Raw genomic sequence first — 27,034 nt, 5'->3', positions numbered from 1 at the left:
CACATTTAAATTATTTTGAGGCCACATATATCGATCAAAGCAGGTATAGCTTTAAGTAGTCTTTGAATTTCTTTTCTTCTTATAACTTGAGCCATATATAAAATTTTTATGAAGTTTGTTATTTGTAAGTTTGAGAGATGACTCGTTCGTATGACACTAGTTATGTTTAAATAAGTCATGTAATCTTTGATATAATAGATTTTCGTTGTTTTATTAACAATTTAATACATAACGGTTGCTTAAGCTCGATTATAATCAAATGAAATGGGAATGTATAGGGCAGCCAAAATTGGAAACCACGTGTTCAAACATAATTCATCAGTTAACCCTTAACTAGCCCGCTCATCTGATAATAATATTTATCAAATCGGTTGTGTAGTTTCTAAGATAATGAAGTTTTGCGATTTTCACATTTCGGTACATTACAGACGAAGTTACAGTTCGATTACAGTAAAATTCAATAGGGTGTTATGAGGCAGCTAGACTTATCAATTGACACTAATTTTGTGGAATTTGGGTCAGCCATATCTGAAAAAGCGAGTGAGTCCAAGTAGTCCTCGGAATATGTTCCTTTTCATAGCTGGATTTCACATTTTTAAACATAACAGGCAAAGTAATAGTCCGATTGCAAAACAAATCAATAGGGTCTTTTGGGCAACTAGACCTTCCATTTGACACTGATTTTATGAAAATCGGTCCAGCCATCTCTGAGAAACATGAGTGAGATTAAACAGTCTTCAGAACACGTTTCGCGATCAGAAAGGAAAAACAAAAATGTAACAGAAGCTGTTAGTTTGTTACGGAAAAAACCTTACAGGCTGTCTTTTTAATTTGATCCCGTTAGGTGTTGAAATAACAGAAATTATAACAGAAATGATTCTACTAGTATCAAATTCATATCAAAATTTGTAATTAATGTATCAGCTTTCTAACAAAATCAGATAGTATGTAAAACAGTATAGTAACAAACATTATTAGAAACAACAGGTTTCGATAAAAACGAAAAATTGGTTAGACTTGTTTCAGAACTACTTCATTTCAGGTTTTGTCATTTTAACTAATTCAGATTCAATTTTGTTATCACAATTGTATGGAAAAATACAAAATTGTATCAAAATATGTTATTTGTATCTCGCGTTGATAGAATTTTGTAATTTTTTAGTTATGCTCTTCTGACCGGGTTCATTTCATAACTATTGAACCACAAGTTCAATCTTTATAAAATTCAAAAGTTAAGAGTATTTCACGTAGCCCGTTCATTTGAAACCAATTTTGTTCAAATCGGTTATGTAGTTTTCGATATAATGATGTTTCATGATTTTTACATTTTGATACATAACCTCTAAACTAAAAATCCGATTATAACAAAATTTAAACAGGGTCTAATAAGACAACAAGACCTTTCATTTGCAATTAATTTCATGAGAATCGGTCCAGCCATCTCTGAGAAAAGTGAGTGAGAATAAAAATCTGCACATACACACACACGCATACACACAGACACACACACAGACAGACACACACACACAGCCACACACACAGACACACACACACACACAGACACACACTCACAGACACACACACAGACACACACACAGACACACACACAGACACACACAGACACACACACAGACACACACACATACAGACACACACACAGGCACACACACACACACACACAGACACACACACACAGACACACACACAGACACACACACACAGACACACACACACACACACACACACACAGACACACACACACACACACACACACAGATACACACACAGACACACACACACACACACAGAAAATGCTCAGCACGTCGAACTGAGTCGAGTGATATTTGCCATTCGGCCGTCTGGAGCACTTTTATACTTTCGGTTTTGCAAGTGATTGCTAAACCTTCCTAGGAGAAAAGCAGAACTATCGATATCCTATGCCATCCGTGGGTTTTGTCTCCGACACCACCTTCTCATTTTTAAAAAAAATCAAACTATTTTTACGACGTATAAAAACTCAGTAGAATTTTTTTTTTGATTTTGAAATAATTTTAATTCCAATTGATAGGTACTACACTGGGGTCGGTTTTTACGCGGTTCGTTGTACCGCATTTAAAAGATTAGATTACATATACTCATACTAAACTTATTTGATACCGCGTAAAAATGATCTTTCGAATCGAGTAAAAATAATCCGCGTCATTGTAAAAATATCCCGTGTGAAAAAACGCATAAAAACAACCCGCGTAAAAAGCGACCCCAGTGTATTGTATTAAAATATTCCGCAAGCATTAATGTCTAATATTTATTGTTACAGGTACAGCTATCGCTCGTTTCGTCGGAAAAATCTATGGACGAATTTCATACTCGAAAAGAAATAGCAAGTAGTGACGTCGTGTCTAGCGGTGCAGCATCCCCTCTAACGGCCCGATCTTTACGTTTAGAACGCTTTGCGTTAGCATTGGCACATAGTCAAGAGGAACTTAGAAGGTAAGAATTTAGTTCATTGAAGTTAACTTTCAATTACCTATGTTGAAAAAACTTTAAAACGCTTACTTTAAGGTCAGATTTATGAAAAAACCTAAATTAATCCACCTAGCGGTCAGACCCAGCCTTTCTCATTCAAACTTTTATTTGTAAAAATAGATTTACATAAACGCTTCAATCAAATAAATGTATATTCACTCTTTAGGTTCTAAAATATTGATGTTGTAATCTATACATATAAAAATGCAGTTCGATCTGTCTGTCTGATCCTTATAGGCTCGAAAACTACCGAACCGATCGACTTGAAAATTTGAATGTGGGGGTTTTTGGTGCCGATAAAGGTTCCTATGATAGTTTGAGACCCCTTCTTCTTCTGGAAGGATCCCATACAAACGAAACATAAATTTCTGCACAACTCAAGAACAAACCAAGCAAATGAAACCGAATTTGGCATGTGGATGTTTTAAGGGGTAACAAACCTGTCCATAATAGTTGGACGCCCCTCCCTTTTCTGGAAGCACATGTTTCTGCACATCTCGCGAACTAATCAACTAAATGGAACCATATTTGGCAGGTGAATGTTTTTAGTGGTATCAAATATGTTCCATAATCGACCTCAGGCAACATTTTGGATTGTATGATGGCAACTTCCGGTTTCTGGCAAACAGCCAAAAATGGGCGACTCCCATTAAATATGAAATTAAATATCTCCGGAACCAAAGAGATGCCCAGAAGCTAAAAATTGATCACAGACACAATCTTGAATTTTAAGATGGTGACTTCCGGTGTCTGGCAAAAAGCCGGAAATGACCAAATACCATTCAATATGAATGTTTCCGGAACCAGAATTACACCCAGATGACAGAAAGTGACCAAGTTCCACCCAATATGAGTATCTCCGGAGCCAGAATGTTGCAAGAAGCTAAAAATTGACCTCAGACACCATTATGAATTGTAGGATGGCAACTTCTGGTTTCTGGAAAACAGCCCAAAATGACCGATTTCCGTCTAACATGAGTATCTCCGGATCTAGAATGATACACAGTAGCTGAACTCGACGACAGACCCCATTTTGGATTCTAGGTTGGCAACTTCCGGTTTCTGGGAAACAGCCGAAAATGATCGAATAACCCCAAAATGGGTCTTTTTTCAACCAGAAAGACGCTCAGAGGCCAGAAATTATCTTAAATACCATTTTGAAATTCAAGACGGCGACTTCCGGTTCGTGAAAAATAGCTTAAAATAACCAAACACCATCCAATCCTCTGCTCATAGCAGAGGCGGATTAACGCGTAGGCGAAACAGGTGGTCGCCTGCTCGTCAATCATCGAGGGGCGGCAAACAGACGGCTAATGCGTGTGCTTATTTTTCAAGCGACGAGGTAATTTTTTCTTTCACTAGCAGGATTTCCATTCACGTGCGACGCGACCAGGCATGTACCATACAATTTAAAGGATGCGCAAGGTGATGTCTTGTCGCTTCACGAACTACATACTTGATAAAGCTCGTGAGACTTTATCGTGAACCAAAGTAATATTTTACTAAAAGTAATATTTGGTGCTATTGGGGAAATCTCAAAAACAGAAAACAAAAGGCACATAAAGCTTATAAGAAAGACAAAAGTTCTCAGAACTTAAATAATTATATAGAAATTTGCAGAGCACTTGACGTAGAAATATCCTTAGCATATGAGAGTTTTAACACAAAAGTAGGAGCCAACATTAAATCCGATCCGAAAGCGTTTTTTAGCTTCGCGAACGAAAAAATTAAAACTTCTTGTTCGTGCCAAAACTCCCGCCTCAGCTGGGCATTACTGTCATCCGTGAGTGACCAGCTGAGGCCCAAGCGACGCTGGTTTGCGCGCGCTTCTTTTCAGCTTTGTTCTGGCTCGACAATGCTGCCGTCCAAGAGGCAGCCTATAAAAGCGCTCTCTACAGCTGCGCTTGTGTTCAGTTCATTGTGGTAAGTCAATTTGCGTCCGGCGACAGCGCCGGCACGCTGCTCACTTGTAAATATTTTCCGTTTAGAATAAATGTACAGTAAAATAGTGAACATTTGTGTCGTGTCGTTGCACTCCGAAAGAAAACTTCTCTCTGGGCCTTAATTGCCCCCTCGTGATGCCAAAGGGCGAAATCAATAACACACAACGAAGGGCCGTGCGCGATCATATTTTCCTCGATAGTATAGTGGTCAGTATCCCCGCCTGTCACGCGGGTGACCGGGGTTCGATTCCCCGTCGGGGAGCCACAAATATGATCGCGCACGGCCCTACGTTGTGTGTTATTGATTTCGCCCTTTGGCATCACGAGGGGGCAATTAAGGCCCAGAGAGAAGTTTTCTTTCGGAGTGCAACGACACGACACAAATGTTCACTATTTTACTGTACATTTATTCTAAACGGAAAATATTTACAAGTGAGCAGCGTGCCGGCGCTGTCGCCGGACGCAAATTGACTTACCACAATGAACTGAACACAAGCGCAGCTGTAGAGAGCGCTTTTATAGGCTGCCTCTTGGACGGCAGCATTGTCGAGCCAGAACAAAGCTGAAAAGAAGCGCGCGCAAACCAGCGTCGCTTGGGCCTCAGCTGGTCACTCACGGATGACAGTAATGCCCAGCTGAGGCGGGAGTTTTGGCACGAACACTTCTAATTATCCATCCCGCATGCAATTTGAAGACTTTGATGGAACTAATAGTAGTGATATTTGTAACCATTTTGCGCGATTTTTTCAAAACAATTATAAAACATCAGAGGATACTCCAGACATAAACTATTTTTCCTACCTAAAAGAACAAAACAAGGACGTATCAGTTGACAATATTACTGTTCAAGAAATCCTAATGTCGCTTGAAGGCCTTGATGCTAATAAAGGACCGGGTCCCGATCAGATACCGCCATCATTACTTAAAACATTTGCAACTTCATTTGTTAAACCCCTTTTTTGGCTTTTCAACCTGTCTCTTAAGTCACGCGTTTTTCCGCTAGCCTGGAAAGAATCATTTTTGATCCCAATATTTAAGTCTGGTAAGCGGTCAGATATCAAGAACTACCGAGGAATTGCAATCATCTCGTCAATCCCCAAGATGTTTGAGGCAATCGTAAATCAAAAAATGTTCAGTCAAGTCAAAAATAGTATTTCCAATAACCAACACGGGTTTTTCAAAGGTAGATCTACCTCTGCAAACCTATTAGAATTTGTGAACTTTTCTTTAGGGGCGATGGACAGGAATAACTTCATTAAAACTTTATACACTGACTTTAGTAAGCCGTTCGATAGAGTTGATGTTCGGCTGTTGCTTCATAAGCTTAAACGTATGGGATTAAGAGCGACACTGCTAACATGGATCGAATCGTACCTGACGAATAGGACGCAGTTTGTTCGTTTTAAAGGTAAAACTTCGACAGCAATTAAAGTCACTTCTGGTGTTCCACAGGGTTCCCACTTAGATCCTTTATTATTTACTATGTTTGTCGACGATGTTAATCTTGTATTGAAATGCGCCAAAGTACTCATCTATGCAGACGACATGAAATTGTACATGGAGATACGTAACAGCGTAGATCTGCAACATTTTCAGGATGAAATCAACGTTTTCTTCAATTGGTGTACCAAGAGCCTACTGGATCTTAATATTAAAAAATGCAACATTATATCCTACTCGAAAAAACACACCAATCATGATTTCAGTTTCACTTTAGGAAATCAGTTGATTCAAAGGAGTTACAAGTTTAGAGACCTAAGCGTAATACTTGACTCAAAACTAAGATTTGTGGACACTATAATACAATGATCAATAAAGCTTTCAGTATGTTAGGATTCATCAAAAGGTTCAGCTACAATTTTAAAGACCCCTATACCATTAAAACACTTTATGTTTCGTATGTAAGATCTATTCTCGAATATTGTAGTGTAGTTTGGAGCCCATATCTATCCACACATGTAGCAAGAATAGAATCAGTTCAAAAACAGTTTTTGTTGTATGCACTCAGGAAGCTAGGTTGGAGCTCTCTGATCCTCCCATCATATGAATCACGGTGCATGTTAATTAACATTGAAACGCTTGTAAAACGAAGAGAAATCGCTAAGGGGCCACCCACATACCACGTGGACAGATTTTTAACGATTTTGACCTCCCCCCTCCCCCTCCGTGGACAACTACCCATATAAATTCTAAAAAAATTGTATGGACCATGGACATTGCCAACCCCCCCCCCCCCCCCAAAGCTGTCCACGTGGTATGTGGATGGCCCCTAAGGTCTCTTTTATCAACGATATAATCTCTCATCGAACATCGAACATCGAAAACTTGAACTTTTATGTACTCTCACGCATACTTAGAACCAGAAGTTTGTTTCAAGTGGCTCCTCAACGAACAATGTTAGTTGCATACATTGTTCGTTGAGGAGCCACAGACCTATGAACCAAATGATGAACACATATAATCAATATTGCGTACACATTGACGTAACTATGTCCAGGGCAGCAATGAGAAAAACTTTGAACAGAAGACAAAATTAACAATTTTATCATATATGTAAGTAAAACTGTATGTAGTCTACCCTGATTGACGAAATAAATTGACGAAACAAATAAACTTTCCCGAAAGCCTTTTGTTGTCAGAGCTTCGAGCTTAGTGATACAGAACTTTTCAATGCAAATATCGCGCATTCACACAAATAACAACATCCACATTTTCATGTACTAACGTTGTACTAACACTCCACATGTCAAAGTCTTCTTGCAAAATTTCAGCTCAGTCGGACTTCGAAAAGTGGTGCCTCAAACCGGTCAAAGTTTCACTTTTTCGGCCGATAAAAAATGCACAGGTAGTTCGTGAAATGTTTGATACTGAAAAAAATGGTCTTAGAAATGCATGAAACGTCGAGATCTGGTATAATCTCTTAAACTTTCTTTGTAAAAATCAATTTTTGTAAGAATCAATCCGTTCCATGCAGCAACCATTCTCTCAATCTTGTTGTCAACGATGGTGCCAAGTAATGTTTTGATGCAGTAGACTTTTTCAGTGTCGTGCAAAAAATTTTCAACTTCTTTCTGTATCAACTCATCGTTGGAGTGTTCTCAAAAAACACATTACTTCTCTTACGGTGAAGCCTCTGAGTGGAACGCGTTGGGAAATTAGAATTGATGCTGTCACTTCCTCGAGGTTTAATATGGGGGAGATTTATTATGCCTTATATGAAGCAAGCGAGGATCTAAAGCAGAATGCGTTTGTAAGAAATACTGCAAAAAGCCTAGCAAAAAAATAAATCAGATTCTTATGCAGTTTAGTAGCTTGGCATTCAATTTTGTTCAAAATCAATTGAGTGAGAAAATACCTCAAAAAATAAAAAGCAGTCTAGAAATCGCTATAGACGTTCGAAACTTTTTGAAAAATATGAGAAATGAAGAAGGTTTGAATAGCGTCATTACTGATGCTAAAGAACTTGCCGACATTTTAGAAGTAAATCCGGAATTTCAAACAAAAACCCTAATTCGGCCGAGAATGACAAAGAAACAATTTGCATGCGAACAGTCAGATGAACCAATTACAACAGAAAAACTCTCTTTCAAAGTGAATTTCTTCTATTCTGTATTGAATGTAGCTGCATCGTTCGAGGAGTGATTCCAGCTAATGAAAAATCACAGTGACAGTTTCAGCTTCTTGTATGATATTCACAGTTTAATGGGTTGTAGTACAGATCAGTTAAAGAAAAGTTGTCTACATTTACAGAAAATCCTCACACACAAGAAAGAGTGTGATATCGATGGACATGAAATGCACCAAGAACTTGTTATTCTGTCACCTATGTTGCCAGTTGAGACGACTCCAATGAATGCGTTAAACTACATTACAAAAAAAATCAACTGATTGATACTTTTTCAAATGTTTTTGTATCTCTGAGAATTTTACTTACTTTACCCATTAGTGTAGCAAGTGGCGAGAGAAGCTTCTGGAAATTAAAACTTATAAAAATGTATTTACGATCGACCATGTCGCAAGAACGTTTATGTGGCCTGGCGATGATATCGATAGAAAGACAGGTGCTTCAAGAAATTGATATGTCGGAAACGATAAAAAAAACTGCAACATTGAAAGCATGAAAGTTAATTTTTGAAGTTTTAACACAACACATGCTATCTAATAAAATTTTCGAGTCTATATAAAATTACCTTACCAAACAGTCCCAAGCCGTGGTGTGGCCTTTGCTGTACGTAAGAGTCGTCTCCATTTCACTCGGTCCATGGCTGCAGTTCGCCAGCTCTGCAGTCTGCGTAGGGTCCGCAGGTCGTCTTCCACCTGATCGATCCACCTTGCCCGCTGTGCACCTCTCCGTCTCGTCCCTGACGGATTGGTTTCAAGAACCATCTTTACCGGGCTGTCGTCTGACATCCTTACAACATGCCCAGCCCACCGCAACCTGCCTATCTTAGCGGTGTGAACGATAGATGGCTCCCCAAGCAGCTCCTGCAGTTCGTGGTTCATTCGCCTTCTCCACACTTCGTTTTCCATCTGCAGTCCACCGAAGATGGTACGCAACACCCTCCGCTCGAAGACCGCAAGGGTGCGTTGGTCCTCCACAAGCATAGTCCATGTCTCATGCCCGTAGAGGACTACAGGTCTGATCAGCGTCTTGTAGATGGTTAACTTGGTGCGGCGACGAATTCTGCTCGATCGGAGCGTCCTCCGGAGACCAAAGTATGCACGATTTCCTGCCATAATGCGCCGTTGAATTTCTCTGCTGGTATCGTTGTTGGCAGTTACCAGTGAGCCCAGATACACGAACTCATCAACCACCTCGATTTCATCACCACCAATTTGAACTCGAGGTGAGAGGTTAGCACTGTCCTCTCGTGAACCCCTTCCTTTCATGTACTTCGTCTTCGATGCATTGATGACCAGTCCAATCCGTTTGGCTTCAGCCTTTAGTCCGATGTACGTATCCGCCATCTTCACAAAGGTCCGAGCCACAATGTCAATATCGTCGGCGAAACCAAACAGTTGAACCGACTTTTGGAATATCGTGCCACTCGGGTTAATCCCCGCTCTTCTAATGACACCTTCCAGGGTAATGTTAAACAGTAGGCACGAGAGACCATCACCTTGCCTTAGACCTCTTCGGGTTTCGAAGGGGCTCGAGAGTGCCCCCGAAACTCGAACTACACACATCACTCGATCCATCGTCGCTTTGATCAACCGCGTCAGTTTGTCCGAAAATCCGTAGTCGTGCATTATTTGCCATAGCTTGTCCCGATCGATTGTGTCGTACGCCGATTTAAAATCGATTATGATGTACAGACCGGTAATCGGACCAGATAGTTTGCATGCCGTGTCTAATGATAACGGCCATCGGTGCGTAAACTTTGCGGCCTCTCGTGGTATGGTAGTCCGAACTACCTTCTTCCCCCGCGAAGGTATCCACAAATCCACCTGGAGATCGCCCGACCAACAGAGAGAGAACCAAATCGACCACGTTTTAATCGACGGCAGGTTTTTCTCCGACATCATCAACGTTCGCACCTATCGCAGTGCGAATATAGATTCGGACCACTACCTAGTAGCTGTGTGCTTGCGCTCAAAACTATCGACGGTGTATAACACCCGCCGAAGTCGAACGCCGCGACCAAATATTGAGCAACTGCGGGACGCCGAGGCTGCACAGGAATACGCGCAGCAGCTGGAGGTAGTGCTACCTACGGAAGAGCAGCTTGGCGCAGCTACCCTTGAGGATGGCTGGAAAAGCATCCGATCCGCCATAGGTAACACTGCAGTAGCGCTACTAGGTACAAGGGCCCCGAATCATAGAAATGACTGGTTTGACGGCGAATGCAAACGGTTAGTCGAGGAGAAGAATGCAGCACGGGCGAGAATGCTGCAACACCGTACGAGAGCGAACGTGGAACGATACCGACAGGCACGGAACAGCCAAAACTCAGTCCTCCGAAGGAAGAAGCGCCAGCTCGAGGACCGAGATCGCGTAGCGATGGAAGAGCTGTACCAAGCTAACGACATTCGGAAGTTCTACGAGAAGCTGAACAGCTCCCGCAAAGGCTTTGTGCCGCAAGCCGATATGTGCAGGAGCTTGGACGGCAACCTCCTAACAGACGAGTGTGAGGTGATCGAAAGGTGGAGGCAGCACTTCGACGAGCATCTAAACGGCGATGCAGTAGAGCGCGAGGACGGTATGGCAATTGATCTTGGTTCACGAGCAGAAGACATCAGAATTCCAGCCCCCGATCTTCTGGAGGTGGAGGAGGAGATTGGTCGGCTGAAAAACAATAAATCTGCTGGAGTGGACCAACTTCCCAGCGAGCTATTGAAATACGGTGGAGAAACACTGGCTAGAGCCGTGCACTGGGTCATTGTCAAGGTTTGGGAAGAAGAACGAGTACCGGAGGAGTGGATGGAGGGTATTGTGTGTCCCATCTACAAAAAGGGCGACAAACTGGAGTGCTGCAATTACCGGGCAATCACTCTGTTGAACGCCGCCTACAAGGTACTCTCCCAAATACTTTGCCGTCGACTATCACCATTTGCGAAACAGTTCTTGGGGCACTACCAGGCGGGATTTATGGGTGCCCGCGCCACCAAGGATCAGATATTCGCGGTTCGGCAGGTTATGCAGAAATGCCGCGAATATAACGTGCCCACACATCATTTGTTCATCGATTTTAAATCGGCGTACGACACAATCGATCGGGACAAGCTATGGCAAATTATGCACGACTACGGATTTTCGGACAAACTGACGCGGTTGGTCAAAGCGACGATGGATCGAGTGATGTGTGTAGCTCGAGTTTCGGGGGCACTCTCGAGCCCCTTCGAAACCCGAAGAGGTCTAAGGCAAGGTGATGGTCTCTCGTGCCTACTGTTAAACATTGCCCTGGAAGGTGTCATTAGAAAAGCGGGGATTAACACGAGTGGCACGATATTCCAAAAGTCGGTTCAACTGTTTGGTTTCGCCGACGATATTGACATTGTGGCTCGGACCTTTGTGAAGATGGCGGATACGTACATCGGACTAAAGGCTGAAGCCAAACGGATTGGACTGGTCATCAATGCATCGAAGACGAAGTACATGAAAGGAAGGGGTTCACGAGAGGACAGTGCTAACCTCCCACCTCGAGCTCAAATTGGTGGTGATGAAGTCGAGGTGGTTGATGAGCTCGTGTATCTGGGCTCACTGGTAACTGCCGACAACGACACCAGCAGAGAAATTCAACGGCGCATTATGGCAGGAAATCGTGCATACTTTGGTCTCCGGAGGACGCTCGATCGAGTAGAATTCGTCGCCGCACCAAGTTAACCATCTGCAAGACGCTGATCAGACCGGTAGTCCTCTACGGGCATGCGACATGGACTATGCTTGTGGAGGACCAACGCGCCCTTGCGGTCTTCGAGCGGAAGGTGTTGCGTACCATCTTCGGTGGACTGCAGATGGAAAACGGAGTGTGGAGAAGGCGAATGAACCACGAACTGCAGGAGCTGTTTGGGGAGCCATCTATCGTTGACACCGCTAAGATAGGCAGGTTGCGGTGGGCTGGGCATGTTGTAAGGATGTCAGACGACAGCCCGGTAAAGATGGTTCTTGAAACCAATCCGTCAGGGACGAGACGGAGAGGTGCACAGCGGGCAAGGTGGATCGATCAGGTGGAAGACGACCTGCGGACCCTACGCAGACTGCAGAGCTGGCGAACTGCAGCCATGGACCGAGTGGAATGGAGACGACTCTTACGTACAGCAAAGGCCACACCACGGCTTGGGACTGTTTGGTAAGGTAAGTATCTTTGTCATAAAAAATATGTTCTTAAGATAATAAAACTCGAAAATAACTATTTGATTCTTATATATATTTATATCACTTAGAACATTTAACTCTTTTCTTGAGAAACGTTCGCCCAATCGTTTTGTTGTCAAAGAATGAATTGTATATTTTTGATCAAGCATTCCAATGAACGTATGGTTTTTGCTGGAGAACCATGGACAAATTAAGAAAAACGTGTATTTTCCTAAATAATTATAATTTTTCGAGCTTAAATTAGAAATAACTCGAAAACCAATGCCTTTAGAATGTTTACTACCAAGAGCTTTTTGATTCAAAATGACTCTCTGCATCTTTTAAAATCACCAGAATACAAATATTTTGAAAAATGTTTGAATTAGAATTTTCATGAAAGAATCAATCTACCATAAAAAAATTATTTTTCATTTCTCCATCCTGGACTTTTTAAAAGTTGCGTATTAACGTCAAGTTTCTTTAAGCGTATTAACGTCAAGTTTCTTTAAAAAAAAATAAAAAAAATTCAACTCTTTTTTTAAGTGAAAATTTGATGTCTATTTTTAATTTTTCTTGGTCAAAAAAAAAATTTTTTTTATGGTGCATTTTTTATTCCCTACAACTCATTCACAGACAGTTTTTATATGCAACCAACGGTTTTTGGGCTGCAATGCTTCGAATAAAACCTATGCCAAAGGGCATACGCCCTTTTAGAATGTAACTCATGGGTGTAAAAAATCTTCACCTGTGAAAAATGCTCAGTTTGCTAAGCCAAATACGTGTGCAAAGTTTCATTCAAATCAAAAATGGTCGATTAAATTTTCGCGTATTCCCAGGCGATTGGAAATGATTCCTCTCATTTATAATTTTCGGGAACAGTCTATATATATATATATATATATATATATATATATATATATATATATATATATATATATATATATATATATATATATATATATATATATATATATATATATATATATATATATATATATATATATATATATATATATATATATATATATATATATATATATATATATATATATATATATATATATATATATATATATATATATATATATATATATATATATATATATATATATATATATATATATTTTTTTTTTTTTTTTTTTATTTTTGTGTTTTTTTTTAATATTTTACATGGTTCAGTTCAGCATTGCATTCAGTTATTTGACTCCCAGAGCCCACTAAAAATCACAAAAAAAATTATTTTTCCCATCATTTTTGGATAAAACCCTTCATGAGCATGATTGACCGCCCGCGGTTGCTACTCCGTTATTGCCAGATCAGCTGTAATTACACAGAGAACCAATTGATGATGCTTGGGACTAACATTCATCCTCGATGTGTAAAAACTTGTGATCTTAATCTTCATGCTAGGCAATACCAGCGCCGGCCGCATCCGAATGCAGGTCAAAGAAGGAGTGTGTGTAGGAATATGTTGACGTGATACTCGCTTTTTTGGAAGCCGAGAACACCTCTGCACTTCCACGAGAAATCACTGGGATGTTGGAGAAAAGGGTAGGGTTGGAAGCAGGTTTCGTTTTGGTAAACGATGCGCTGAGTTCGAGTACCGGGTTCATAATAACAAATATCGCGCCTGCAAGTTCATAATAACCTCTGCGAAAATTATTACGCCATTCGAACTCGTTCTGTTTGATATACCACCGAAAAATAAGGGCACGCGAGGATACCGGACCTGCGACTAAATTGAGACAGACTAAAATATTCGAACATTCCCTCATCAAATCATCATACAACTACCGAAGAGAACCTCCCATTGATGTATCTTAGCCGTTACGTCACAATGTTACGAGAGCCACGAAAGTTCTATCCACGTTAACGTCTCCACACTTCAATTTCCACTCCAATGCGACCTCTTGGAAGGTATCGACGCGAAGTCTCTAGATATTCGGTCACCCGGAGATCTGGCTTTCTGCTTAACAGGTCGACTAACGACATTCGTCTGTTCTTAATAAGCGATTTCCTGACCTCTGCCTATTTCAAGGCAAAACCGAGGCATCATGCACGACCGCTCTATTCCTTCTCACCGATGTGGACGCGTAGGGACGCGGCGTTTCACGTCGATTCTTTGTTGTTTGTCTACACAAGAGTCGCCTATCAAATACAAAAATTGGCAAAGTTGCATGCATCCAAAGCCCCAATAATTTGAAAAATGCAGGTACACATACTTGCCAAAACGTAGTCTTAAATTTGCGAACAAACGCCAAATTAGCCATAATTAGAAAATAATATTTAAAACGACTATTCAAAAGCTAGAAAAATCGAAAAATAGTTAGCATCGATTCTGGTTAGCAGCAAAACTTACATTTCAAACTCTCATAAACCACGTGCATGTTTCCTGGAACAACTTAAGCTATTTTGTTTAGTCACTGTTAGCAAATTATGACCCAATGGGGGGCTCTATCACTAATTCTATTTGGTGTAGAATAATATGCGTGAAGCCGGGTATTCAAATTCTACTTCTAACCGTGATTTAGTTTCGACTCAATGAATTTTATCCAAAATTGATTACTTCTAAATATTAAATGCACGCGAACACGAATATAAAAACATATAAAAATAACAATTAAAAGTTGTCCATGTATAGCAACATTTTTTCAAAAGTTAGTAAAATCATTAAATTTAATATACAATTTTCATTACCATAGCATGGTAGATGCTATTTAGTTTCGTATAAATATAAAGTACAAAAATCGTATAAAGTCTCCAGACAAGTAAATACTACCAGCCCAATATATACTCTTCGGCTATTTACTCTAACCAAAGTTATTTCCGCCCATTTAAACTGTCAATACAATCATGAAATAATAATGTGGGCATAATCATAACGCGAAATTATTGCTTAACACCCGAGAACAACAGGGTGTAGTTCGAAAACATGAACAACAAAAAAGCAATTCTATCAAATGCCGTACGAAAAAAAATGACGGAGGTGATGAGTGTAGTTTCGTTTTGCTGTTCGTTTTCAAACCTACAAGTGCAGTTATGAACGGCGCAGCACCGTCGCGAAAAAGAGTTCGGTAAAATATTCGTTACTGCTTCTACTTGATGGCGCACACATCAACACATTCAGACTCTTCACATTATGACACAAAGCCTATGAATTCTTCAAAAGTTTGAGCATGAGCATGAGCATGAGCATGATTGACCGCCCGCGGTTGCTACTCCGTTATTGCCAGATCAGCTGAAATTACACAGAGAACCAATGGATGATGCTTGGGACTAACATTCATCCTCAATGTGTAAAAACTGGTGATCTAAATCTTTATGTTAGGCAATACCAGCGCCGGCCGCATCCGAATGCAGGTCAAATAAGGAGTTTGTATAGGAATATGTTGACGAGATACTCGCTTTATTGGAAGCCGAGAACACCTCTGCACTTCCACGAGAAATCACTGGGATGTTGGAGAAAAGGGTAGGGTTTTGCAGCAGGTTTCGTTTTGGTAAACGATGCGCTGAGTTCGAGTACCGGGTTCATAATAACAAATATCGCGCCTACAAGTTCATAATAACCTCCGCGAAAATTATTACGCGATTCGAACTCGTTCTGTTTGATATACCACCGAAAAAAGGGCACGCGAAGATACCGGACCTGCGATTAAATTAAGACAGACTAAAATATTCGAACATTCCCTCATCAAATCATCATGCAACTACCGAAGAGAATCTCCCATTGATGTATCTTAGCAGACTACACAAGGTTACGAGAGCTACGAAAGATCTATCTTTCTATATCGCGTTGATAATCTATCTGTAGAAAACACGAACTCATGGAAGGTATCGACGTGACATTCGGACATTCGGACATCTGTTTATGAAGTCATTATGCAACTACCGAAACGTATCTCCCATTGATTTATCTCAGCTGACTACACGATATTACGACAACTACTAGAGTTGAGTCCACGTTAACGCCTCGCCACTCCTATCGCTTCCTCGTGAAGTGACCCTCTTTATACCGAAAATTATAACACGGTTATAACCAATCTGTAGACAATGCGACCTCATGAAAGGTATCGACGCGAAGTCTCTAGATATTCGGTCACCCGGAGATCTGGCTTTCTACTTAACAGGTCTTCTAACGACATTTGTCTGTTCCTGAAAAGCGATTTCCTGACCTCCAACCCTATGAATTCTTAAAAAGTTTGACACAAAAACAAATACTTATCTGAATCATTCGAATGAATCCGGCGAAACAGACGCCGACCAGCACCAAGCAATACATCGCAGTGCAACGCTCAATGTCTTGCCATTCTTTTCGCTCACATCACTATCACTAGGCAGGCCGTTGTTCTCCTATATCATACGGCTAGCTTGCGCGACGCAGAGCTTACACTCACACTTATACAATTTTGCGGGTTTGTAATTTGAAAACCGCGATAATTTTTCACTTGTATTCACTTAATCACTAAATCTTCACTTTTCTCTCGTTAATATAGCATCACACGACACATCTTCACACTTTACAACAATTTTGTCCGTGGAAATCACACAAAAATGAATAACTTGAACGGAGAGGTTTCAAAGCACATTTCACTAGCTAGCTGTGCTGCCAGTTCCCTCCATTTTTGGATAAAACCCTTCAAAACACAAATAAAAAATTTTTTAATCAACAACTGAAACTTTCTTTGCAAAGCGGGATTCAAGACCCATCATATATAAAAATGTCAATATCTCAGCCCCCGATTTTTTTTTATGTAAATTTTCGTCTTGAATCCCGCTTTGCAGGAAAATGTTTGTTCTTGATCAAAAAAAAAAATTATTTGTGTTTTGAAGGGTTTTATCTAAAAAATATGAGAAAAATTTACTTTTTTGTGATGTTTAATGGTCTCTGTGATTCAAATAATTGAATGCGATGCTGAACTAAACCATGCAGAAAGTTAAAAAAAAATCCCACAGAAATAAACAAAAAACTTATGGAAAAATGCAGGAATCGCACAGATTTGAACAAAGTGCAAAAGAGTGGGTTTTGTAGCTTGACAAAGTTATTTTTTCATTAATCACGGTTGGGCAACCTGAAAACATTTTTTCAACAATGCTATAAATAACATTATCTTTCAATTTAGGGCTGAGAACCTTGACTTTTTCAACATCGATTTTTTTTTTGGACAGCCTACTCCACATGCCAAACTTGGTTCCATTGACTTGATTAGTTCTTGAGTTGTGAAGAAATCTGAGTTTCATTTGCATGAACCCTCTCTTCCAGAAGAGGGAGGGGTGTCAAACTACCATAAAAAAATTTCTTGCTGTCAAAAACCTCAAAATATCGAATTTGGTTCCATTTATTTGATTATCTCTCCAGATGTGCAAAAATTTGTGTTTCATTTATTGGAAACCTCTTCCTTCTAGAAGGGGTGTCAAACTATTATGGACATATTTGTTACCCCTAAAAACATTTACTTTCCAAATTTGATTCCAATTAGTATGGTGGCGAACCAGCCTGCGGCTGAAAGCCACCTTAATAAAGTAAAAAAAAAGATTCCAATTAGTTGGTTAGTTTTCGAGATGTGCAGAAATTTGTGGTTCATTTGTATGGAACCCCTTGTAGGAACCAAGACAGACACAAAACAAAAACAGAACTTATGACAGCTCATTAGTTACAGACAGGTTACCAACAGGATCGTTAGAACCTTACAACGTTGCGTGATGTTGTACACGGTATCAAGCAATTACTTAAATTATAAGTTAAAAAAATCCTTGCTCCAAAATAATATAAATGACACCTAACACCGTATTGAGTTGTTTTTCGATTCTGCTTAGTTATTGAAGAAAGTATTAGGATCAGACAGAGAAATCATGGCTAGGTATTGAGCTTGATGTTTACTCCCAGAAAATAAGCGAATCAATTCGTTTCAGTGATACAACGAACGCACAAACGGAAAACCTTACAACAGCATTTATCGATGATGAACGCGAACTTCGACGTTTACAGAATTAAAATGAAGTTGCGTTGATAAAGGGGAAAACGCAAACTTTGACCGAAACGGGAGTGAAAAGAAAGTTGGGTCAATGGAGGGGAAAAATCCCATTAGAGGAAGACTTCCTAACGCGATCATTCTAGAAACGTTTGTCGTACAGTAAAGATGGCTGAAGATAAAGCGAGTGTTTCAGGGAATCACAACACCCCTCTCCTCCAAAAGAGAGAGCGAGGGGTGTCGAACCGTTATGGACGTACTTGTTACTCATAAAAATATTCACACGCCAAATTCGGTTGTATTTGCTTGATTGGTTCCCGAAATGCACAAAAATTTGTGATTCATTTGTAAGGAACCTCTCCCTTCCAGTAACCTTTTTCGGTCCCTAAAACTGTGAAAAGATTTCACGCCGATCGCACAGTAGCAGGTCTCTATACAAAAGTCGGAAAAAACCTAAAAGTTTTTTTTATATGATTGGAAATTACATATTTTCACAATTTTGAAGTGGTGAACTCATTTCTGATGTCAGAAAATGTTGAAAATAGCAGTTTATGCACCTAAAGAGCCGTAAGACCTTTTTCATGATCAGATTTTTGTTTTTACGTCAATCATGTTTAAAATTTAGATAGGAGAACCGCTCTTATATTCATCTCATCACCCATATTCATCTCATTGCTCTTATTTGTTCAATTTACTGTAAAATTTTACTTTTTTTTTAGGTAAAAGTGGTTTTATTTTTCCTCTTGATTAAGTCGAGTAGTCGGAAGTTAAGAGCGATGAGAAGAGCGAAAAAGAAGCGACGGGAAGAATATAGGTGCTAAGATGAATATTGGGGTGGTTTCCACACTTGTTCTTCATCGAAAGATTTTAGAATCGCATTTTTTTGTTTGGTTCTGAGGGTACTCCTTTTTGAATTAGAGTGGTGCAAGAATCGTCATAGTTCAATTTATTTTATTTTGAACATTTTTCAGCTTTAAAGTCGTTTGACCAACTTTAAACCTTTCTGCGACAAGTAAGAGGTCCTTAAAGAAAATTATGAGATCGTATGGTAGTTTATTTCAACGTCATTGGAAATATAAAAAACGATATATTTTTTCTCATCAATTCAATTTATTCTCTCTTTATACATCTTGCAGTACCAAAAGCGGTTTACAAGTTTATACAGAAATGCTCGAAATGACTGGAAAATACTTCATGTATACTTCCCAGTCAATCATGTTGTAAAATATTCGAAATTAAGTATTTTACAACTGACCACCATTCGTCTCCATAGTTTTATTTTCAAAATATATCCACGGTGCTCCCACAGACCGTTATTATTAAAAAAATGCCCCAAACAATCTGAGTACACCATTCGATTTGTAATGACGTCCAGAATGTCTGGTCAAAATTTCAAAATCATCGTACGGTACATTTTTGAGTAATGCCCTTTTGAAGGTCGTAAAGTACAAAAAAGTGATATAAAAACGACGAAATACTTATTGTAAAGCACGTTTTTCAACCACCATTTTGTGAAATAACTTCCAAAATAGTTTCTATACATTCCAAGGGTTATATTTCAAGACATTAACAATTGGTGGAAAGATTTATTTGAAAATTCCACAGTGCACAGTGGTCTAAACTTGAAAAATCGTGATCGTCCTAGATTTGACTGTGAAAATTGATTTTATGTACTCAATTTCTTCAGCAAAATTGTTCCATAGAATAAGGCCTTACTTTTGGCGTTTTTAGTTTTTCGATCAATCCACCTAACAGTTAGATAAAATAAATATTTTTTCTAATTTTCAATACACTAGATTGCTTCCTTCAGTAAAGTTGTGGAAAATTTTAAAAGAAAAACAATTGCTGAATACTGCGATGTCCTATCTGTACGTTGGACACGACAAAATAGAGTTTTTTGTGGAACCCCCCTTCCTTAAAATCAGTTTTTTGTCTATAACTTTTTCTATGATTGTCGTCGTTTTTATATCACCTTTTTGTACTTTACGACCTTCAAAAGGGCATTACTCAAAAATGTACCGTACGAGGGTTTTGAAATTTTGACCAGACATTCTGGACGTCATAACGAATCGAATGGTGTACTCAGATGCTTTGGTGCATTTGTTCTATAATAACGGTCTGTGGGAGCAGTGATATCCCTATGAGCAACGATGTGCAAAATGAGACCCAAAAAATTTGAAAAGTACAATAAATTTCCCATTGATTGTTGGCTATTCGATCGTTCCGAACTGTTTCACAAGATTGTACGGTGGAAATGAAATTAGAAATTCCTTGCAATATGTTTTACCTCGGTTGAGAAATTGGTTATTTTTTTGAAGTCTTGAAATTTAACCAGAAAGTACATAAATTATTACCCTTCGAAATTAAACTTGTTGAATCAAGATCGGTTTAAACCTGAGGAAGTTTCAGGTGTTTGAAGTTGAGCTAAAAATTGTGATTTCAAACATGAAAATCATCGAAATTGCCTGATATAGAAACATTCAAAGTGCGATTAAAATTTGATAACTCAACCGATTGTCATGAAACTTTGGAGAAAGGTCATTTGAGAATCTTCGTAAAATGCAAAACATCAAAAATATTGACATATATATATATATATATATATATATATATATATATATATATATATATATATATATATATATATATATATATATATATATATATATATATATATATATATATAAATCTGAAGAAACTGACTCGAAAAATCTGTGTTTTACAGACAAATTTGCACATTTAATATTCCTGATGTTACTAAAAACTTAGTTCGAGTCATGCTTTGGTTACAGCAGGAAGATAGTTCACGCTATCATCTGTTTTGAGCAATTTTTAGTGAGGTATTCCTTTCTCCTTCCCAGGTCTTGGTTTGCACTGTGACCAGGGGTGCCGCATGTACAGAAACATCTGTGTTATACCGAATTTTAAACTCCAGGTTGCTACAACGTGGACATAAAACTCGTCGTTTATTTTCAAGACATGCAGTTTTCACCATTCTCTGTGTTGTTCTAGTATGGTAAATTAACATAAAGTGGACACCTGCTCTATAGTGTACCACCCGCCAGATTTTCAGGAAACTTCCAGCGGGAAACATCGTGTTCAGCAAGTGTACATCACAAACATGGGTTATAGAATAAAAAGCTCCACTATAGGTCAATTTACCCTATTCTTCTTGTTGTTTCTATCTGATTCATTATTCATTATTGATCTTTCAAAAAATTCTATTTAATTTTTATTAACCTCTCGAAAACAAAATAAAACTTATCAACTGTTTATATGAATCATACGTATGCATACAAAATGAATAATTGAAATCTAATTTTAATATGAGCTAATTAACACGAAAAATGGAACCCAAATTCTCCGTAGACAGTTATGAAAAAATATTTTGCTGCATGATAAAAATGGTCAAATTTTTCAACATCAAAACAAAAACTAACAAGCCCATGTTTTTTTCTGGCTTTTCTGGCAGATTTCCATTTTTCGGAAAGCACGTGTCCACGTGGACATCATCATTACCCCTCCCCCTTTCGTGGACAAGCGTGGACATTTGCGTAGCTCCCCTACCATAAGTTGTCCACGTGGAATGTGGACGGCCCATTCCGGTTTGCTTACATTTCATTCATTGATCATTCCGCATAAGAATGACGTCATCGCCGCCTGACGTCTCCAAACGATACCATGTGGCCAGAACAATACGATGGATCCGGATCAGAGACTGATCCGTTTGTGGTTAGATCATGTTATGTATGTACGGTGCGTCTGAATGTGAATACGAATGAACGTGCGTCATCGAATCGAATGTTGTATATTCCGAATATTGCATAATACTTGGTTAGTTTTCGAGATGTGCAGAAATTTGTGGTTCATTTGTATGGAACCCCTTGTAGGAACCAAGACAGACACAAAACAAAAACAGAACTTATGACAGCTCATTAGTTACAGACAGGTTACCAACAGGATCGTTAGAACCTTACAACGTTGCGTGATGTTGTACACGGTATCAAGCAATTACTTAAATTATAAGTTAAAAAAATCCTTGCTCCAAAATAATATAAATGACACCTAACACCGTATTGAGTTGTTTTTCGATTCTGCTTAGTTATTGAAGAAAGTATTAGGATCAGACAGAGAAATCATGGCTAGGTATTGAGCTTGATGTTTACTCCCAGAAAATAAGCGAATCAATTCGTTTCAGTGATACAACGAACGCACAAACGGAAAACCTTACAACAGCATTTATCGATGATGAACGCGAACTTCGACGTTTACAGAATTAAAATGAAGTTGCGTTGATAAAGGGGAAAACGCAAACTTTGACCGAAACGGGAGTGAAAAGAAAGTTGGGTCAATGGAGGGGAAAAATCCCATTAGAGGAAGACTTCCTAACGCGATCATTCTAGAAACGTTTGTCGTACAGTAAAGATGGCTGAAGATAAAGCGAGTGTTTCAGGGAATCACAACACCCCTCTCCTCCAAAAGAGAGAGCGAGGGGTGTCGAACCGTTATGGACGTACTTGTTACTCATAAAAATATTCACACGCCAAATTCGGTTGTATTTGCTTGATTGGTTCCCGAAATGCACAAAAATTTGTGATTCATTTGTAAGGAACCTCTCCCTTCCAGTAACCTTTTTCGGTCCCTAAAACTGTGAAAAGATTTCACGCCGATCGCACAGTAGCAGGTCTCTATACAAAAGTCGGAAAAAACCTAAAAGTTTTTTTTATATGATTGGAAATTACATATTTTCACAATTTTGAAGTGGTGAACTCATTTCTGATGTCAGAAAATGTTGAAAATAGCAGTTTATGCACCTAAAGAGCCGTAAGACCTTTTTCATGATCAGATTTTTGTTTTTACGTCAATCATGTTTAAAATTTAGATAGGAGAACCGCTCTTATATTCATCTCAACACCCATATTCATCTCATTGCTCTTATTTGTTCAATTTACTGTAAAATTTTACTTTTTTTTTAGGTAAAAGTGGTTTTATTTTTCCTCTTGATTAAGTCGAGTAGTCGGAAGTTAAGAGCGATGAGAAGAGCGAAAAAGAAGCGACGGGAAGAATATAGGTGCTAAGATGAATATTGGGGTGGTTTCCACACTTGTTCTTCATCGAAAGATTTTAGAATCGCATTTTTTTGTTTGGTTCTGAGGGTACTCCTTTTTGAATTAGAGTGGTGCAAGAATCGTCATAGTTCAATTTATTTTATTTTGAACATTTTTCAGCTTTAAAGTCGTTTGACCAACTTTAAACCTTTCTGCGACAAGTAAGAGGTCCTTAAAGAAAATTATGAGATCGTATGGTAGTTTATTTCAACGTCATTGGAAATATAAAAAACGATATATTTTTTCTCATCAATTCAATTTATTCTCTCTTTATACATCTTGCAGTACCAAAAGCGGTTTACAAGTTTATATAGAAATGCTCGAAATGACTGGAAAATACTTCATGTATACTTCCCAGTCAATCATGTTGTAAAATATTCGAAATTAAGTATTTTACAACTGACCACCATTCGTCTCCATAGTTTTATTAAAGTACAAAAGTAAAGTACAAAAAAGTGATATAAAAACGACGAAATACTTATTGTAAAGCACGTTTTTCAACCACCATTTTGTGAAATAACTTCCAAAATAGTTTCTATACATTCCAAGGGTTATATTTCAAGACATTAACAATTGGTGGAAAGATTTATTTGAAAATTCCACAGTGCACAGTGGTCTAAACTTGAAAAATCGTGATCGTCCTAGATTTGACTGTGAAAATTGATTTTATGTACTCAATTTCTTCAGCAAAATTGTTCCATAGAATAAGGCCTTACTTTTGGCGTTTTTAGTTTTTCGATCAATCCACCTAACAGTTAGATAAAAAAAATATTTTTTCTAATTTTCAATACACTAGATTGCTTCCTTCAGTAAAGTTGTGGAAAATTTTAAAAGAAAAACAATTGCTGAATACTGCGATGTCCTATCTGTACGTTGGACACGACAAAATAGAGTTTTTTGTGGAACCCCCCTTCCTTAAAATCAGTTTTTTGTCTATAACTTTTTCTATGATTGTCGTCGTTTTTATATCACCTTTTTGTACTTTACGACCTTCAAAAGGGCATTACTCAAAAATGTACCGTACGAGGGTTTTGAAATTTTGACCAGACATTCTGGACGTCATAACGAATCGAATGGTGTACTCAGATGCTTTGGTGCATTTGTTCTATAATAACGGTCTGTGGGAGCAGTGATATCCCTATGAGCAACGATGTGCAAAATGAGACCCAAAAAATTTGAAAAGTACAATAAATTTCCCATTGATTGTTGGCTATTCGATCGTTCCGAACTGTTTCACAAGATTGTACGGTGGAAATGAAATTAGAAATTCCTTGCAATATGTTTTACCTCGGTTGAGAAATTGGTTATTTTTTTGAAGTCTTGAAATTTAACCAGAAAGTACATAAATTATTACCCTTCGAAATTAAACTTGTTGAATCAAGATCGGTTTAAACCTGAGGAAGTTTCAGGTGTTTGAAGTTGAGCTAAAAATTGTGATTTCAAACATGAAAATCATCGAAATTGCCTGATATAGAAACATTCAAAGTGCGATTAAAATTTGATAACTCAACCGATTGTCATGAAACTTTGGAGAAAGGTCATTTGAGAATCTTCGTAAAATGCAAAACATCAAAAATATTGACATATATATATATATATATATATATATATATATATATATATATATATATATATATATATATATATATATATATATATATATATATATATATATATATATATATATAAATCTGAAGAAACTGACTCGAAAAATCTGTGTTTTACAGACAAATTTGCACATTTAATATTCCTGATGTTACTAAAAACTTAGTTCGAGTCATGCTTTGGTTACAGCAGGAAGATAGTTCACGCTATCATCTGTTTTGAGCAATTTTTAGTGAGGTATTCCTTTCTCCTTCCCAGGTCTTGGTTTGCACTGTGACCAGGGGTGCCGCATGTACAGAAACATCTGTGTTATACCGAATTTTAAACTCCAGGTTGCTACAACGTGGACATAAAACTCGTCGTTTATTTTCAAGACATGCAGTTTTCACCATTCTCTGTGTTGTTCTAGTATGGTAAATTAACATAAAGTGGACACCTGCTCTATAGTGTACCACCCGCCAGATTTTCAGGAAACTTCCAGCGGGAAACATCGTGTTCAGCAAGTGTACATCACAAACATGGGTTATAGAATAAAAAGCTCCACTATAGGTCAATTTACCCTATTCTTCTTGTTGTTTCTATCTGATTCATTATTCATTATTGATCTTTCAAAAAATTCTATTTAATTTTTATTAACCTCTCGAAAACAAAATAAAACTTATCAACTGTTTATATGAATCATACGTATGCATACAAAATGAATAATTGAAATCTAATTTTAATATGAGCTAATTAACACGAAAAATGGAACCCAAATTCTCCGTAGACAGTTATGAAAAAATATTTTGCTGCATGATAAAAATGGTCAAATTTTTCAACATCAAAACAAAAACTAACAAGCCCATGTTTTTTTCTGGCTTTTCTGGCAGATTTCCATTTTTCGGAAAGCACGTGTCCACGTGGACATCATCATTACCCCTCCCCCTTTCGTGGACAAGCGTGGACATTTGCGTAGCTCCCCTACCATAAGTTGTCCACGTGGAATGTGGACGGCCCATTCCGGTTTGCTTACATTTCATTCATTGATCATTCCGCATAAGAATGACGTCATCGCCGCCTGACGTCTCCAAACGATACCATGTGGCCAGAACAATACGATGGATCCGGATCAGAGACTGATCCGTTTGTGGTTAGATCATGTTATGTATGTACGGTGCGTCTGAATGTGAATACGAATGAACGTGCGTCATCGAATCGAATGTTGTATATTCCGAATATTGCATAATACTGGGGTTTTAGATTGTACCTACCAGAGTGATAAAATTAAATTTCTTAGGGAATGTTTTATTTATTTACCGCATTATGCGAGAGACATCTTTGGTCTCTCTCAAACGTCTCTGTATGAGAAACACTTTTGAGACGAACAGGGACAAAAACGCAAAATGCGAACAAAATGTTCCGAATGTCAACAATGACGTAGGAAGGTTTTTTTTATTTCAGGTGGAGGGGAAATTTGCAATCAAACCCCTAATGTGACCAACCTCAGGGAGTGTGGGGTTGGTTTGAATCAGTGACCGGAGCCACTAAAACCCCTCCCTCCAGCCCATAATACTCCCCGGGACGACCGCTAAGTATTGCTTCGGGGAGCGGCTTTTATGCTTTGTGCAACCTCCTGACTCTAAAGGCCTCTTAGCTAATTAGCTAACTAACCTGGAGACTGGCAGTTAGCTAAGCAACACGCCGTTGGTGGTTAACATGTCGCCTGCTTTGCAACTCTTGGACTATTTGAGAGGCGGCTGCACAAACCGCCCTCCAGATGTTCGAGTCTTCACACATCCTCTGAACTAGGTTGTCCAGAGTAGTGTCTGGCCCGCTCATCACCATCATGCCGCTCCGCGCACGCGCAGAGCGAGGACATACGAAGAAGACTTGCTCAGCAGTTACTTCCGCATCCAGGCACTCGGGGCACATGGGGGACTCCGCATGCCCGAACCTTTATAGGTAAGTAACCATGACCTGACAGAATCTGTGTCAGGTGGAAGTTAACTTCTCCATGGCGTCTCCCGACCCACCCGGATACCGACGGAATAAGTCGGTGCGTCCATCTACCTTTCGTGGAGTTGAACCGTTCCTGCTGCCATCTTATCA

General features: G+C 38.8%; 1 protein-coding gene and 1 non-coding gene across 6 annotated transcripts in view; both read left to right on the top strand.

Moving 5' to 3' along the window:
• Positions 1–27,034, top strand: part of LOC129732463 (liprin-alpha-1) — a 1,274,109-nt gene that overhangs the window by 1,139,426 nt on the left and 107,649 nt on the right. For all 5 annotated transcript variants that reach the window (XM_055693366.1, XM_055693364.1, XM_055693363.1 and 2 more), the window contains one exon: positions 2,318–2,490. In XM_055693366.1, coding sequence (XP_055549341.1) covers positions 2,318–2,490 — 173 coding nt within the window. The remainder of the gene's footprint in view (positions 1–2,317; positions 2,491–27,034) is intronic.
• Trnad-guc (transfer RNA aspartic acid (anticodon GUC)) lies at positions 4,660–4,731 on the top strand. The gene has a single exon. It is a non-coding gene; the product is annotated as a tRNA-Asp (tRNA).

The sequence above is a fragment of the Wyeomyia smithii genome, chromosome 3, assembly GCF_029784165.1.
Source record: "Wyeomyia smithii strain HCP4-BCI-WySm-NY-G18 chromosome 3, ASM2978416v1, whole genome shotgun sequence".
In the NCBI taxonomy this organism is placed as follows: Eukaryota; Metazoa; Arthropoda; class Insecta; order Diptera; family Culicidae; genus Wyeomyia; species Wyeomyia smithii.
The sequence above is the reverse complement of the archived record's forward strand: the minus strand, read 5'-3'. Positions and strand labels throughout refer to the sequence as shown.